Genomic DNA, 18,120 nt, shown 5'->3' on the forward strand with positions numbered 1-18,120 from the left:
GGGCACCTAGGAAAGGAACGGAAAGGCACCTCCGGCCTCCTCACGGAGGCAGCTCTGCTCCCCCGCCCGTTCGAGGGCGCAGCGGGGAAGCCCCGGCAGATCCCGCCACGCCGGAACGCGAACCGCGACTGCACCGACACCGACACCGCCCCGGCAGGGCGGGCCCCTCCGCACCGCCCAGCCAGCACCTGGCGCGGCCCCGCCCGGCCGCGGCGGTGGGCGGGTCCCGCATGCAGATGCGTCCCCCGCCTCTCCGGTGCGTGCTGAGGTCAGGCTGGGCTGCGCTGCCAGCGCGGAGCAGCGGGGCTGAGGTCGCGGCAGACCCGGAGCCGCGGGGGCGGGCGCGGAGCTACGGCGAGCGCCTGGCTCGGGCCGGGAGCGGTTCCCTCCCGCCGGGGAAGCCGGGGGGCTCGGCGGGGCCCTTCCAGCCGCTGGCGGAGGGAGAGCGGCGAGTGCGCGGAGCGGGGCGCCCGGCCCGCCCCGCCGCCCCGCTCCTCCATGCGGGCGGCGAGCGGGGCTGGGGCGCGGGGCGCCTGGGGCAGCGCGCAGCGGTGCTGAGGCCGCGACCGGGAGAGACGATGGCCAAATGGCTGAACAAGTACTTCAGCCTGGGCAATAGCAAGACCAAGAGCCCTCCGCAGCCCCCGCGGCCCGACTACCGGGAGAAGCGCAACGGTGCCGGCAGCGCGCCCCGCCCCGAGGGGCCGCCGCACCTCCACCTCCACCACCACACCTCGCCCGGCTTTTCGCGCCGCCGCCTGCGCGACGACACCAGCGACCTGCTCCGCGCCTACCGCGCCCAGAAGGACCGCGACTTCGAAGACCCCTACAGCGGGCCCGGCTCGTCCCTGCGCAAGCTGCGCGCCATGTGCCGCCCGGACTACTCGGCGCCCGAGGACCTGGGTGAGGCAGCCCTCAAGGCGTCCTCCTCCTCCTCCTCCTCGTCGTGCTGCGCCACGCCTCCCACCACCGGCTCCCCGCACCTCTTCCGCAGCCACAGCGAGCGCCGCCCGGCGACGCCACCCGACGTGAAGTACATCTCCCCCAAGCACCGGCTGATCAAGGTGGAGAGCGGCGGTGGAGGCAGCGACGGCGCGGGCAAGAAGCTCAACAAGGGCTCCAAGCAGCCCACGATTGCTGCCCACTCTGCCGTGAAAGATAAAGTAAGTGTTGTGCTCCTGTTCCCGCCCCTGTAAGCTAGGTAGTAGGGCTGGGCCCCTGGAAGGATTTTTGGCGAGGGGACTAGCTCCTGCACATCTAGAGTTGCCGCTGTTCTCAGCCATCCTTCAGTGGGTGGCCTGGCCTTTTTTATTATCTATGGGCATGCAGGGCATGTGCAGGAGTAGCACGTGAAGTGATGGTGCCCTGTTGGCTTCAAGCTCACCTTCCTTCTGATGGGGCAGGTTCACAGGTGTGTCTAGCCCTGCTTTGAGGCACGGCGCGCTGCCAACCTCAAGATGGGTACCAAGGCTTTTGGGTTGGTATGCTCCTGCAGAACAGGATGTGAGTCGTTAGGGGGGTGCTTGGGGAGCGCTAGAGTCCCTTGAAAAGCCTTCTGCTTGTAACCCCAAGTTGAGGCCTCAGCCCCACTGCATGTGGTATGGAGCACTCATATATAAAAAATAAACGGGGGGGGGGGGGGGGGAGGGAGAAAGAGTGATGCTGTCCCATGCCGTACTGTCTGTTTTTAAGGAGACAATTTGTCGTTTGTTTATTTATAAACTTTTTGCTTCCTAGTTCAGTGTCAAAGGTGAGGTAGTTCAAAGTCCTGTGTTACAACAGCATGGCAACTTCCATGATAATGTGTTTCCATCTGGCATGGAGCTGAAGCAAGCTCCATAGATGCTTGCCCAGTTCCAACTGTTATCCTTTTACTGGTCATTCTTTACAAATTTTTTACAAAATATTGTAGACACAACACTGGAAAGTGCAGGACTTGGGAACTCAAGTTACAGAGGGAAATAGAGTTAATTTCTTTTTTTTTAAGCAAAGCATATTCCCCTACCTGTGTTGTTCTTGTGAATATAGTTTAGTTTTTCTCATATATTGGAAATAAATGTTTCTCTATTTTGTTGATTGGCATTTTCAACTCCAGGATAACAGTCACATCACAGGAATTTCAAGTATCTGCTGAATGTTATCAGTCTAAATGGTCTGTGTGTACATGTTTAAATATGTAACACGATTGCATTGCCACACTTACATGACAACTTGATAAGTTATATCTGTCCAGGTGGAATTCCAAAGAAATCTGGTTGTGACAGTGACGATACAAGGAGAAAAGTCTAGGATTTGTTCTATTGTCTTAGTAGGTATAGTTTCTGACTGGAAGCAACTTCTTTCGTGGAGGTGATTGATTCAAAGTTAACATTTTACAGTGTATGTTACAATCTATCCAGTCTTCTTTAAATTTCCTACATTGATACTAGGTATCTTCTCTTAGGAAACCACTTTCAGCAAAAAAACCTGCTTGGGGCGAAATGTTTCTTTCTTTTTCTTTTTTAAAAATCATTGTTCAATTTTAGAGCCTACTGAAGCAATTTTCAAATAGAAAATACATATTTGTTGCTAGGTAACCTGCTGCTTTGTATGGTGATAAATCTGTGTGCTGCTCCCCCACCCTTATTGCAGGTTTTAAAACTTGTAGGCAAAAATTCTCAGTCATGTTAGTGTTTTTTTCAATTATTGAGAGAACTATAGGTGACAACCAGAAAATCTGAATATGTCTGAGAAATAGAATTGTCCGTGTGCCTCAAAGAGCCGACTGTGCCTGCCTCAACAGCATTTAGATGTGAGAGGCAACATAGCTTGCCTTTTGTTCAGTTGTGTTTTCTCCCAGCAATGGATGTGAAATCTCTCTTATTTCACGGCCCTGAAATGTAGAGTTTGACAGGTTAACTTGGTAAGCAGTGGTCGTAGTGGGCAGGCAGGGAACTGGTTCTCTTCTACACCTGTGATTCACTGAGGAAGAAAATTAAGGAATTTAGTAAACAGTGTGTCTGTAGTTCAATAGCGAACAAAGCAAGTGAAAGTAAATTTCCCTAAGAAAGAGACAATAAGGAAGACAGTAAAGATGGAATAAAATCCCCCGAATCTAGAGGTCCACTGTTCAGAAGAATTCATAAACATGCTAAAAACATTAGAAAATCTGTGTGTAACATAGCATAAGCTGGTAAACACATTAGGAATGAAAAAAAAAATCTAAGTGCCATGTAGTTCTGTCTTCCTAGAAGTATGTTAGTGTTTAATGATCCAATAATGTCTGGTAAATGCTTGTGTTTCGTTCCAGCATCTGTTTCAGTGTTTTGTTTTTTTTTTTTCTGATTTCATTTATAAGGATACAGTGCTGTTTTCCTTTATGTGGTAGTGGAGAACTGAGAAGTAGGGATTCCAGCAAATTCAGTGAGCAATTTTTTATCTTCTGTGGTTTGTCATCAGTAAAGAGTTGGCTGAAAAGCTCAGTTGTGTGTCATACTTGAAAGAGCTACTGGAATGGGAAGGAGATTCAGGAAGATGCTTGTTTCGTGTGATTACTTACAAAGGGCAAATGGCGAGGTATGGATAGTGGCAGGCTGGTTAGCTGAAACACCCAGAGGAAAAGAAAAATTGTAAACTAGCTGATTCAGAGAATAAAGGAGATGAAGATTTAAAGCAGTGGCGGACATGATTATATTTTGCAAGATTTTAGACAAAGGCTGGTAAAGGAAGTACAGACATTTAATGTATCTGGGATTCAGGAAGTTTTGATGTGTAACAGTAGAAATACCAGCTAAAGCTGAAGCAGACAAACCCAAATTGCCATGCACCTTTTAATAGCGAGGTGACTAACCTCTGCAACAGATGCCCAATGAGATTCATCATTTCTAGATGTCTTTGAATTCAAATTGTTGGGTGGATTTTTTTTATTGGGTAATACAATTAAGTGGGTTTGGGGACTTGAAATGTGATGTTTACCTTCAGACGAGGGAGAGCAGGCTATGCTAGAAATCATGGCTGAAGCAGCTCAGATCCTCCAGTATGGTGGGTAAAAAAATTATTGGCTTCTGTCTTTAGTGCTGCTTGTGAAAACTTAACTTATTTGCTTGCCACAGAGGAGCTAGGGAGTGTGGGCAAGTTGAAACAACATGTGGTTGTATACTGGATCAATCTGGCATCTCCTGTATTTGTATAAGAATAAACACAAGTTGGTTTAAGACCAACTCAATAGGCAAACCACTTGTGAAATGGAGATCAAAAGAAATGAGCTGAAGTCTTCCTGAGTGATTGTCCTCTATCTGGCATTGTGGTGTACGTAAATCCATGAAGTAATAACTGACGGGGAAGTGTCTGTGTGAAAGGATACTTCATGTATGTTTTCACATATCACTTATTTGAACCTAATGATTTCTCTGCCTGGTTTTGCAGCTGAAAAACCTGGGACACTTTTCAAAAACAAGCTGTATCATACTTCCTTGCAGGAAGTTCTTAAGGTTTAAAAGCTGTGTTCATAGTATATTGTCCTTTAAAGACATCTATTTCATAATGAACAGCATTTTGTGCTATGTCTGTTCAGTGGAGACAGAACAATGCAACAGTTCTGCATATTGAATGCAGAAGACACTGCAAGTCTCAAGATCCATTTCCACAGGTGTTAAAGACATTTTTGACACTAATTTCTCTTCTCCAGGAGATAGGTTTGTTGGCACAGGTTGATTACGATATCTGGTCATGCCTCAAGACAGGGGCTCTGAACAAATAAATCCCTCAGCAGTTACACACTTAAAATCCAAACTCCCTATCCCCCACATGACAGTCTGGATAAACAGCAACATTAGGGTCTGGGGTTGTCTTACTTCTGGTTTGCTTTTTTGTCACCAGCTGGTTGCCGTGTTGGTACTGCAGTCCATGTTGTAATACGGTTGTTGCAGTCCATAAACTCTGATCTATTATTTTTTAAGTAATACTGAAAATGCTAGCTTTGTCTGGTTTAATTATTATTAATGTACATACTGTTAGCTTCAGGTTGCACTGTAATCTCTGTTCAACTTGCACAACATAGCCTTATAGTTCAAATAAAGTTCAACCTACAGCCTAACAATTCTAGCTACTTTTGTCAAGCAAGCACTTGGCTGCTTTCAAATAGTACAAAATTTTCAACAATGAGACAGGACATATCTGATACAGTAGAGAGTAACTTGATTCTGCACAGTCAGAGTGGACCTAGTACAAAATAACATGAATGTTGTGTTGTAGCAGCAATCAAGCAGGCAACTGTTCAACCAACCAGGCGACTGTTCAGGACAGCAGCGTTGCTGACTTGATGTACAAAGTTCTGAAAACACTATCTATGTGTGAGAAACAAGTACTTTTGCACTGGACTAGCAAAGTAGTCTAGCTTTTTGAACTTCTAACATCTCGCATAAGAGTGATTAGACTCCATAGAACATTATTAATAACTTTATATAATTAAAATATTGTTTTAAGGTTGAGAAGATGCTTGTCTTATTTCTGTATATGGAAGGTCTATGTCATATTTGATCTTTAAACTGAGAAAAAGTCATGTGCATTTAACTGAATCTTGCAGCTGGTATTTCAAGGTGCACTAAGAAAACACTTCAAAGATGTCTAAGCAGTGCTGGGATTACTTATATCAGAGAATATAGAATTTCTAGAATTTAGAAATCCTAAACTACAAATGTATCTCCGTGTCTTATTTACATGTTTAATCCATTGCAGCAGAGTGTCAAGCTGCCTCTCCATACAATTGGTTCTCCTCTGAAACAGTCTTCCTCTCTGCGGGTGGCTCCCATTGGTATATGGCTCTGTCTTTGCGTAAAAGAAGAAAGAAAATACTTGTGGCTGCTGGTCTTGCATAAATTGTTTGGGGAAGGCCACACATAAAGGCAGCAAGTTATATTTTTTCTGTGTATCTGTACTGTTATAAGGCAACTGTAATGCATCTAGAAATGCAATTTTTTTCAGATATGTCAGTCTCATGATTAAGGGACTAGAGCAGTCTTGTGAACAGAAGATACTCAGATATGACCTGAGCTTTTGGAGTCTTGGTGACTTCAGGGCTTTTCGGAATGATGTGGTAGGCTCTTCAGTTACAAAGTATGCCTGGCATCTGCACTGTGTGCACAGCTTGGAACACTCTCAGCTTTGGAAGCCGTCCAAATTGTCAGACTTCTACGCAAAGAGAGGTCCAAGCAGAAAGAGACTATCAGGAGGGAGTATGAAGCAGTTGGAAGACGCGGAGATTAAAGGAGGGAGTGGTGGAGTTCTTGAAGGGTCTATCATGTGTATATCTTTGCAGTAAGCATATCAACCCCATTGTTAGAAAGTACCTCGGCTGCTGGGTTCAAACAAGGGGACTGACTTGCCTGTTCTGAACTAAAATATGCTTGTTGAACTATTTACTGGCAGAGTGTAACTGAGCACCTTTCATGTGGCCTTATTCTGTAAAAAGGCTAATACCTAAGCGCAAATGACTGTAAGGGAATGTGGCAGGGTGGTGGACCTGTGTCCAGTTTCCACCCCTTTCCATGCAACTTGTATATCTAATCTCTGGGAATCACTTCCACTTGGCCCCCAGTGAGCAAGAACATTACTGCATCACTCTTTCATCTGTGGATTGCTATGCCGCATAAGAAGACCCTGGAGGACTCCTCATAGAAGTTAACTTTTCATCTGTGAACAAGCAGTAGCTTACCAAAAGTGTTAAAAGAACAAATAATATTCATAGTAGCAGTGAGCTATGTCCCTATAATGACACTTCTTTTGTCATTGTGTTTTTATCTTAATGTATTCAGAATGATAAAACCACTAAGGGTAGGAGACAAGGAGCATATATATTGTTTATATTGTTTAACCTCAAAAGGTAGTAACAATCTGGATATGGCTAAATTGGATCATGAAACAAAAAAACTTAACTAAAAATGAATGTAGTTTTGAAGTTTTCGTGGGTGGCAAAAGAAGACAGGTGAAAAGAGTCAAAATGCCAACAGTAAGTTTATTGTCTTACAGGTTCTGAGTTTAAATAAAAGCAAAAACTGTATGGTGGATGCCATGTATTGTCTGTGAAAGGATTTTTCTAAATTATTGAACTGAGTCTGGAGCAGTCCATCAGTGTAGCACTTACCGTGTCTTCCATCTTCATGGGAACCATAATATCCACGAATGGATTCCAAATGCCTACTTAATTACATTCTCGGATCTCTGTGTCTTACATCTCTCTGGTGTACACATCTGCTGTCTGATCTCAAACTACTGCTATGGTAGTCTACAAGTTTATTTAAGTGAATTTAGGTTTTCTTGGTACATATGTTGAAAGTATTTGTAAAGTTCTGAAATCTACATTATATGTATATACAAATATACATAGATAAAATATGATAAATACATAACATTTAGTTATCATTATTATTTGTTATTTCATATGCATAAATGTCTGTATTGCTGAGAAAGAGGTTGTGGACATTCTGTTTCTGGAGACTTTCAAAACTTGTGTGGGCAAGGTCCTGAACAACTTGGTCTAGCTTTGTTATTACCCCTGCTGTGTGCAGAAGAGTGGTTTAATTCACAGTACCACAGAAAATGCTGAGCTGGAAGGGACCCACAAAGATCATCAAGCCCAACTCCCGGCGCTGTACAGCACCATCTCCTAGAGTCACATCATGTGTCTGAGAGCATTGTCCAAATGCTTCTTGGACTCTGTAATGCTTGGTGCTGTGACCGCTTCCCTGGGGAGCCTGTTCCAGTGCCCAAACACCCTCTGGGGGAAGAACCTTAATCTAATATCCAACCTAAACCTCCCCTGACCCAAGTTCCTGCAGATCCTCAGAGATCTCATGGATCCTAAGTCTTCATGTAACTGATGTTCAAAAACTGCTGTGACGTGTGAGTGTTGGCAACAGACTTACACTATGTGAAAATAGCACATTTCAGTAAGGACAATTGTGCAGGATCTAGGTGCAGGATCTCGGTCTCTCAAGCTGAAGTGCTTTTCCCCCTGAATTTGTTCAGTAAGTGAATGTGGAGTTAGTCTGATGATAGACTAAGGCATAGAAGGATGTTCTGCAGCAGCATGAAAGAATGAGTAGGGCTCTGTTCAGATCAAGCGCATGTGAACACAGCTGGGCATGGCTGATCAAGAGTTGTCACTTGGAGAGATACTCTGAGGACACAAAAACAGGGCTGAGTACTGATGATGATCAGCAAGAGGAATGAATTGTACTTGCTTCTGTAGATTGTCCTCTGATTTTTCACATGTGTATGTACAGGAGCTGGTTTAGGTGAGTTTGCATGTGAACATGGAAGTACCAAGACTCCAAGCATATCCAAAACAGCACTACACGGTTCTGTTACAACAGTGGGGCCGCCATAAACGCAGCTTTCTTGCTACTGCATGATAGCACATGTATTACCTGCAGATTTTCTTCAAAACTGTCCAGGTGAGGAAAGAGGCGTGTATTACACTATTTTACATATCCAACTTTAGGTAAACTTGCAATCCAACTGTTAGCATTAGGACTGTTGTAATGTATATATGAAAGTGAAACCTTCTATAGTCTGAATAAGGTTATGCAATTTGTTATGATTCAAAGTGTATTCTAATTATAAATAAGAAATTAGGCACAGCAATAACTGTATGGGAACTCATGTAAGTATTTTAGCCTGATTAATGAGGAGAAAGGATCTAGAAAGGAAGAAGATGAAGCTGTGTTTCTCTTTTTAAACATCAAGTTTGCGTGTAATCTCCAAGTTTGCAATCTGATCTTGTGGCCAGTTTACCACTGTATTTGCTTGGATCACTGAAGAAATGTCTGTTTTTTACAAGATTCTTTGCTCCCCAGGCTCACTGGCAATGGGATAGGAGAGATGTTTGTGTCTCTAAACACTTTTGTATATGTCTTTGCTTGTGCTGAGCACTACCCCATGGCAAAGGAAATGGTTTGACTTTTCACTTCTTTGCTGCCCTGTGTCAGTGTAGTTGTATCCTTAACTAACAGTGTGCTAGGCACTGTTTGGAAGTGTAGGAAGTAATATGAGACCTAGCAGTTGAAACAGCATAATGGTGGATTCTGGCAACAGATAGGAAAAGACTGTGGTGCAGATCTTCCTGGATATGTCACTGTTTCTGTAAGTGTTACTATTAAACAGTCTATTTACAAGGAAACAGACATAAGGTGTGGTTTTGAAGTAGTTGTGCATTGTCCAGGAAGTGTGGTAAATTGTTTTACAAAACGTATTCTGCTAATGACAGTACATGGGATATGATTTTTTTTAAACTTTTTTTTTTTTTTTTTTAAACTTTGTTTTCCAAAGGGAACAATAGCTGGTGATTGTTCTGTCCATCCTTCCTTCAGTAACTCTTGGATCTACTGAAAAATCCTTGAAGGTGTATTTTCAAATTTAAAATAGTTGAGTAGATGGGTCAAGGAAGCACCTGTTTCTTACTGAGAGGAAAGCGGGTAGAACTGCATTTTTAACTTTGGGCAGGAGCTGGAAGTGCTGCATTGCCTGCCCTGTGTGAAGAGTGGTCTGCATTGCCCGATGTGAAGCAGTGACACGTGGGATAGCAGGGGACCCCAGTTTCTGCCTGGGAATATAGGAGAGAAATCAAGGGGCAAGAAGGCAAGAACTGTTATTTGTATCAGCTTGTTAGCAGTTCAGTTCTGTCCCTGTGGGTGTGCGGACTTGTAAAAACTGAAGAGCAATTCACCTTCACTGAGTACTAAACCTTGTGTGTAGGGGAGTAGTTCTTGAAATCCTGTAATTAAATACTGTTTTGTGTTTTTTTCCCCAGCACCTCACTGAGGAAAACAGCTCACAACTCTCTGAGAAATTTAGGCGATACATTTCCTAAATTGTGTTTCAATTATCTTTTAGGAGAGATGTGTCAGTCTCTGGAAGTCACCACTGTGAATGAGGCCTGTGATTCCTTCCAGGGGCAGAGCTAGTGCTGGTCTTTCCAATCCTCAAATTTGGGACTAGAAGGAAAGGCTCTATGCACACTTTGTCTGTAGACTAGTTCCCTGGAATCATACCCTAAATTTCTGACTTGTTAGCAAGATATTAAAAATCTTTGATTTATTTTTCCTGATTCTTTCGGGAATCTGACCATGCACAGATCACTCTATTAGCAAGTTTTCCAAGACTGTGAAATTTATTTTGACTAAAAAGTGGTACTTAGGCTACAGGGAGGATTATCCAACAGGTTCCTGAATTCAGTGCTTCATGGAAGAAAATTTAAGTGGAAGTCTTTATTAATATGGAAAATAAATCAAGACTAAACTTCACAGTCCTGCTGTATGCAGGCTGAGCTTTGTCCAGGATTCAATATTAGAGATGTTTCTGATGTGTAGTTGCCTGAATATTACAAGAAAATATTATTTTTAGGGAAACATCTGCTTAGGGCATGTTTGGGATGGGAGACCTGGAGGCTTCTTGGGGGCAAAGAGAGAAATTTGGCATTTGCCAAAAATTTTATGTGGTTGTTGTAAAAAAAACCCCAAATATACCCCCACAAAAACCCCCCAACCAATGCAACGCAAGAGCAACCAAACAAAATAACATCCCCCCCCCCCCATGTAATATTGTTAATCATTGTTGGACACCATGATGATCAGATGGATAGAGCACCTCTTGTATGAGGAAAGGCTGAGAGAACTAGGATTGTTCAGCTTGGAGAAGAGGAGGTTTTGGGGTCACCTAAATGGAGCCTTCCAGTACCTGAAGGGAGCCTGCAAGAAAAATGGAAAGGGACTTTTTACAAGGGCATGTAGTGACAGGGCAAGAGGGAATGGCTTCACACAGAGAGTAGATTTACATTAGATTTTAGGAAGAAGCTCTTTTCTGTAAGGGTGGTGAGGCACTGGCACAGCTTTCCCAAAGAAGCTGTGGATACCCCGTCGCTGGAAGTGCCAGGTTGGATGGGGCTCTGAGGTGAAGGCGTCCCTGCCTATGGCAGGGGTGTTGGAACGAGATGATCTTCAAGGTCCTTTCCAAAGCAGGCCATTCTGTGATAATATAGAGTGACGTCTACTGTAGCTAATGACTGGTCTTTTGTGAATACAAATTCTCAGAGATTATGAAGAATTTTCATTACATTGTTCTCAGAAACATATTCATGGTTGCTAAGTGCCCTTGCATTCTGTATCTCTGGTGACAGACACATGCTCTCATCTGTGGTATTGGTGGACTTAATTGCAACTCACAAAAGTTGAAAGAGGAATATATGGTCTGCCTTTATATAGTTACTTAAGTATGTGGCTACCCATGGCAAGGTGGTTGGCAAGGTCCCTTCCAACCCAAACCATTCTGTGATCTAAATATTGATAATATAATAATATATATTATTTAATAATAATAAATCTTTACCAAAAAGTCCCCCCTAATAAATTCCTCAAAGGCCTGGTGGGCAGGAGAGGTCTTTTAGATTTTTTGCTACATGCTGTTTATCATAATTCCTCTTGGATTCTTCTAGAATAGTGTGTCCTTAATCACAACAGCTGCTAAATTAGTGAAGTAGCTAACAGTTCTGTGCTGATGTTGCTGCTTTAAAGATAGCTTGATCTTCTGCATTTCCTTTCAATTAAAAAAAGGGATTATACCTACTTTTTCAGTGCGGTAGGTTCTCATTTGTTTCCTTCTTTTTCATTCCCTTTAAAATGTTGGGTTTAGTCAGAGAGAGATACCTGTGAAATTATGCATTTAGGTGTGTTCTTTGGTTTCTTCCTGTGCCTGCTTATGCAAATAATGCTTTTGTATATGTAAATACCCATTTAAACTTGTATTTAATATGATAATATTTGTCAGACTGTTTTTTAAAGACTGTAGAAGAACAAAGACTATGCTTCAACAGTGAAGCTTACAACTTAGTTAATATATAATAGAGGGATAAACCAACCACGATCTCAGCTTGTATTTAATTTTCTGGGGGGTGGAGTGATTATTTGTATTTTGATCTTGTATCTGCTGATTAACTCTTTAGCTAGAGTTATGGTGTTTAATTTGTCAACTTTTTTGATAACTGAGCTGTACTCTTTTTCTGTGACTTCTAACTGGCAACCTGCTAGGAAGAGCCCCTATGAGTGTTCTCTAAATCCTTATTGACTTCTTTTGGTCACTGCACTTCTATTTATGTGTTTGAGTTTCTTTTGCTTGATATTACTGATGCCTCAAACTACTACTACTACGTATTACACGTATTAAAATAGAAAATAGTATAATATATGTATGGGATGCTATAGAACAGGCTTGTGTAGAACAGGAGTCAGTACTTGTAGGAGCTCACAGTCCACTCTCAGAATGTAGGTCTTGCATTCTGTTAAGAGATAAGCCACAGGTCTTTGACAATAACCCTTACAAATGCAGCTGATTTAGACATTAATTTGAAATCTGAATGACTGCCTTCTGGGCATTCCTGATTGCCGTGTTTTCATTTTGACAGATAGGACTCATGAGGAAGGAGGCAGGACTTGGCAGAGCAGGGAGCCAAGTTAAATGTGTCCCGCTCCAAAGGTCAGATTTTGTGTATGAATGCTGTCCTTAGCTGTGCTTACAATACTTCAACATGTTGCAATTCCTCTTATTGTGTCCAGGGTAGATGTGGCAAGTACAGCATTAGATCCTGGATAATCTGACTAGCTGAGACTTTTAGGAAGGATGCATTGGTAGACAATGGGTGCCATCCATTATCTTCTACTTTCTGTCCAGTATTTCTCAGTCAGTAACATGAAAGATCAATTTGTAGACCATTTGAATGAGTTTAGCCATTTGCCTTGAAGTACACTAAATCAAAGGTGTGGAAGGGGCACTGCATGCAGGCCCTAACCTGGGATCTCCTGCGCTGGCCTTGGCCCCTGGACTGTAGAAAACAAATGGCTGACTGAGACCAGTTTGCTGGGCAGAGGCTGAAAGATTGTTGGGAGAAATATAAACAAACAAAATGCACACCATTTCTGGAAAGCTAACGAGCTCTGGTGAACACAAGGGCACTTTGATTATCATACAGAAGGACCTGCTCCTACATGCCTGTGGAGAAGAGGTGACAGCATGGTGTTCTCACAGTGCATCTTCCCTGTGTGGCATTGAGGTGATTAAGATCATGATTTGCAGAACCCTGCTACACATACAAGGCATGTACCTGTGATATCAGTGAAGAGAACTCGTGTAATATTGGCAAGCTTTTGCTTTCTGAGGATAGCATGAAGGGGTATGAGGACAGTGTATTAATGACATCTATCATGAAACAAGTGTTTTTGTTTATTGGTACATGACTAGAAAATTCATGTACACAGTACCATCTATTTCATCAGAAGCTTTTGTTTTCTGTTTTTTGTCTGACCTACTGCATAGAAGCTTAGAAGGTGAGCTCATTAAGGTAAAAGCAATTTTTGTGGAGATGGCAAAAAGACTTGCAGAGTAGGAGCTCTTTTTCTGGTTGAGATCTCTGAAAACAGGAGAAATAATCCTCTGAAATAGGATTGCCGAAAGAGTTCAGACATTTACAGTAAGTATGTTATAATAGAACTAGCAATCATGCTCATTTGGGGTTGTCAAGCCTTGGGTTTGTTTTGAAAGAAGTAGAAATGCTTGAGACTTTCTAGTGGAGAATGTATAGCTGTTAGCAAGTATAGAAGAAATCAAATTCTGCCACTGGCCAGCCGCTACATCTAGGCTGAAAATTACTGAATTTTAGTATATATGGAAACAGTAACACTCAGCTGGGGAGTCCTCTGACAACTCAGCACTGTAAATCCGCTTGTAATGAGATACACAGTTCCAGGAAAGGTGGAGCAGACTGTCCTTTCTGCCTGACTTGAGTGCTGAAAAGTGGGTTTGGGATTTGCTGTGGGAGAGAGTTGTTTAAGTTGGAGTTTTTGGGTGGCTTTTTTGGGGGGCGGTCTTGTTTGACAGCATCTTTTATGTATAATTTTCCACCAAGTATACTTTGGTCAAATGGAGAAGAAATGTCAAATAGCTGTGATAAGTCTGCTTTCTGTTTCTAGTACAGTTATGCTAAGGATTGGCAAGCATTATGTGTCAACGTTTGCAAAGGAGAGCACCACAGAGCACATGCTACCACCCAGCAGCTCTTGACAGGATCAGATCAGGAGACAACATGGATGGCATTTCAACTGCACCACTTCTGGAAATAAATCTGCCCTTGTGACTAGAAGAAATTACTGCTGCATGATACACATTGTCGTCTTTGTCTCAAGTGTGTGCAGCTGCTGTCACTTGATTTGCTGCTTGGGCATACGTTGCCAGACCGGGGGGAGGGGACTTTTTCCCTTTGTGTTAACTGTTTTTCGAAATAATGAGGGAGTAATTTTGAACACCAAGTGAAAGAAAGAATTATGTTTTCCTCTTTCTATGATCCATGTCAGTCTGGTGATTTATGGTCCAGAACAAGCTTCCAGTCAATTTAAACTCGGAGGGGAGGAAAATACAAAAAATATAATTAAAACATCAGTCTTGGTAGTAAAATAAGCCAAATAAGTAGTATAAAATTGCAATGTGCCAGTGTTACAGGGCCTGAGTAATGACTCTGAAGTGTGTTAGATGTTTTGTTTCCTAATCTTAAGGGAGATCTCTGCCTTTCCTAACACAGTGTTCATTTATTCCGTGGCACTTGTGCAGGTGTTTGATCTGTGAATACTTGTGTGTCCTGTTTTTCTTCTCTGTCTGGTGGGGTAAGCTGGCAGCAGGAGACAGAAGCAGATGCAGCTTCAGTCTCTTGGCTGGCAGTGTACTCCTGGTTCTTTGTTGAAAAGATTGAAGCTGTTGGAATAGCACTGTGCTGTAAGTCTTACTAGTGCTGGTCTTAAAAATGTAAAGTAACGCAGCTGAAAAACCCCTCTTAAATAGAGTAAGCCTTCAGGGCAGAACCCTTTAGGCTTGCCCTGCTTTGAGTGGTGAGTTGGACAGGGTGATCTCTTGTGGTTCTTTCCCACCTGAATAATTTATGATTTTGTGGCAATTCTGGTGCTGAAGCCTGCCTCGGTCTGCTTTGTTTGCTTCAGATTCTTGCCTGCTGTACATTACATCTCTGTGCTCTGCAATAATTCTCATATGAGTATTTTTGCCTTTGCCCCAGTTTCCTTGTGACATCCCAGAAACAAAGATTAGCTCTACCCCTTCAATTATAGGGAGAAATGGTTCCTGTGACTTTAATTGGGATCTACACAGCATGCAATGGTTTTGCAGCGGTCAGGAGAGCATAGCAATGTAAAGTCAAGTGTGAGATTTTCTAACCTTCAGATTTTTTTAGTCTCCTAGTGGAAGAAGAAAACATATTCTGACAGATAATTTCTTTTTTCTGCCTTTTGTCTCACCTCACAAAATATAAGTAAATATAATGTTCCTTTGAGAGAAAGAATGGCATGAAGATCTAAGCTTAATCAAAAAGTTTTTGTGTCTTGTTTTTTTTTCAGGTGAGACTTAAAATTATAAGGCTTCCTATTAATGCAGTGAAAAGAGTAGCCTTAGAATATTTATTTTTAAAGTTTCTAGCAATATTTTCAGTTGTAGCTGATAAACCTTAAAAGCAGAGGAGATGAGTATGTGCAAGGGAAAGTGTGCTTTTTTTTTTTTTCTGACTATTAGAAGACTTCTCTGGTAAGATTTGCACTGGATTGAATTTGCTGACTGGTTGGCTCTTTCTAATTTGTCCATCCCAATTATTCCATTGCTTGTGCTAGTCAGAAATCTTTTTGACATGGAGTCTGCCCTTGTGAGGTTTCCGGTATAAATAGGAGCACATTTCTCTTTCAGTGCCGTTTAGTATCTGATCTGTGGCAATTGTGTATTTGTCCTCTGAACCGAGACTGTGCTTTGAAGACGGCATAGGATGCAGCCATGTGAAGCTGGTTTTATTTGCTGATAGGATGTCATTGCCTTCTGCTTTGCATATCTGAGTGGAGACTCCAGTAACAGTTACTTTCCTGTCTTTCAGGTATTGATAGCTGATGACTACTCGGATCCATTTGATGCCAAAAGTGAGTTGAACAGAATGGGAAAAGGGGAGAACACTGGCTATATGGAACCGTATGAAGCCCAGAGAATAATGGCTGGTAAGAAAAGATGGTTGCACGTGTGAGCTCCAGTTGTATGGCATTTCACATGTATATTATAGCTGCTATGAACCAGAAATGTCTCTGGCATGGAAAACCGTGTTTCTGAAGATGCTTAGGTAGGCAACAGCAAATGCTGTGGAAGCATTACATTTTCCTGCATGTGCTTTATACCTAAAAATACTGCTCTGTTCCTCACTTTTAAATATAGATGTTTTTCACTGTCATGTGATAAGATGAAAAAAGTCAGTCATGGTAGTTGGAGTGTGCATTGCTCATCTCGGCAGTGTGAAGGCTGTTGTCTGTGTATGTGGTAGGGATGGCCAAAGCATGACATTGTGTTATTTCACTAAAAAACAGTTGATCAATTTGCTTATGGACTTTTTCCTCAATCACATTTAGACTTCTTGGTGTCAGGAGGGCTGCAGAGCTACATCTTTCTGTAGCTTCCTTATTTCCTTCCTTGCTTCTCTGATGTTTTTTTACCAATAATTAAAATGAGACACTATAGGATGCCTGTGAGCCTTTAACTGCTCTTCTGGGTAGTGTCCTTCCTTTTCTGTCATGTAGGGAAGTGGTTAGTGGTGACATTGTTGTATGCCTTTGGACTATTTGAATTCCTTTTACTGGCATTATGCAACTCTATTTTCCATGTATTTTCCTTATCGGGATCAATATCCTACTTGCTGGCTGTGTAGTCTGTAAAATGTTCTGAGGTATGGGGCCATATATTTTTTAATTTGTGACGATTTGACCAGTCAACACACATCTTGTGCAGATTAATTGTACATTTCTTGGATTTGTACAGCAGGTCCTCTTTTTCTCATTTTGGGGTAAAAGTCATTCTTGTGCCCAGTTAAGTTGATTGTATGCTTTCATTTTGTATTGCCAGTTCCTGTTTTGGGCCCTCAGGAAAGATTAGTCAGTGGGGGAAGATGAGGCTGTTGGATGCAAAGATCCTTTTTTCATGCAAGTGTTCCTATTTTTCTTCTCTTAAAGCTTTTCTGAAGAGAGACACGGGAAATTACATGGAAACTGTTCTTGGGAAGTTTTCAGTACCTTCTGGAAGGGCTGGGAGTTTTTATTTCTCATTAGTGTAAATCTGTTCATTTTAAGTTGAGGAATTAGTCAGAAAAACAAATTAGTCCAAATAATTTCTTGCTCTTTATACAGCAGTGATGAGCATTTGTAATTTCAACTATGAAGTTTATATTGCATTGGCTTGTTTCTTCCTGCATTTAGGACTGGAGTTTGTTCTTTCTCCGTTTCCAGATTAGCCATAACAAATGAGATGATTTAGTGGATAATACTGGATGGCTTAGCTGCAGTATGGGACAGTAGGTTTGTGAGCCATTGCAGTTATAAGATACCCGTTTGCCTAACTGGTGCTTGGTGCAACTGGTAAGTTGTTATATCTGCTCCATGTTATTATAAAGGAAACATGAGGAGCTCTCAAAGATGCTTTATAAAGGCACTTTTGAAAATAGGGTTTAATTGATTATAGTGATAGAGTAAGTGTTCTGAATATGCATGTGACTGAGCTAATAGAAGATGGTTGATATACCTGTGAAGATGTTTAGTGTTTTGAGATCCAGGTATTTAGTTTCCAGCTATCTTGTCCTAATGTGGTTAGAGAAGGTCTCCCCATAAACCTCCATGACATCAGGTTATGTTGAGTATATGCAAGCATGTAGTTTTATGTGTGGGGATTTTTTTATTGCTCAGGTGTTGCCTTTGCACTTTACTTGATAAATGAAAATCCAAAGGCATCTTGTTGGAGAGTTTTTAAAGGTTCCGTTTGTATTTACTGAATGAGTTCTATTATCTACCTGCTGCTTCTGAAGAAGACCTTTTGACTGAAGGTTGACTTGCCTCAAAATATTTACTGCTTTTTTGTGTTTGTTAGTTTTGTTGGCTGATGAATAGAAGCACATGAGATGGCTGTTTAGCCTGACTAATCTGATTAAGTCCTACTGATTGCATTTAACATGGCTTAATCCTAAAGAGAGGGAATTTGCATACTCCAGTGGAATGCACTGTAGGAGAGCCAGAAAATAAA

The 18,120-nt window shown here is 42.0% G+C and overlaps 1 protein-coding gene across 1 annotated transcript in view; it reads left to right on the forward strand.

Annotated features, from left to right (window-relative positions):
- The first annotated feature begins 246 nt into the window (after window positions 1-246).
- SHB (SH2 domain containing adaptor protein B) overlaps window positions 247-18,120 on the forward strand; it is a 60,822-nt gene continuing 42,948 nt past the window's right edge. The window contains exons 1-2 of the mRNA XM_048291657.1: window positions 247-1,163; window positions 15,944-16,061. Coding sequence (XP_048147614.1) covers window positions 579-1,163; window positions 15,944-16,061 — 703 coding nt within the window. The 5' untranslated portion in view covers window positions 247-578. The remainder of the gene's footprint in view (window positions 1,164-15,943; window positions 16,062-18,120) is intronic.

Source organism: Corvus hawaiiensis, chromosome Z (genome assembly GCF_020740725.1).
Source record: "Corvus hawaiiensis isolate bCorHaw1 chromosome Z, bCorHaw1.pri.cur, whole genome shotgun sequence".
Taxonomy (NCBI): domain Eukaryota; kingdom Metazoa; phylum Chordata; class Aves; order Passeriformes; family Corvidae; genus Corvus; species Corvus hawaiiensis.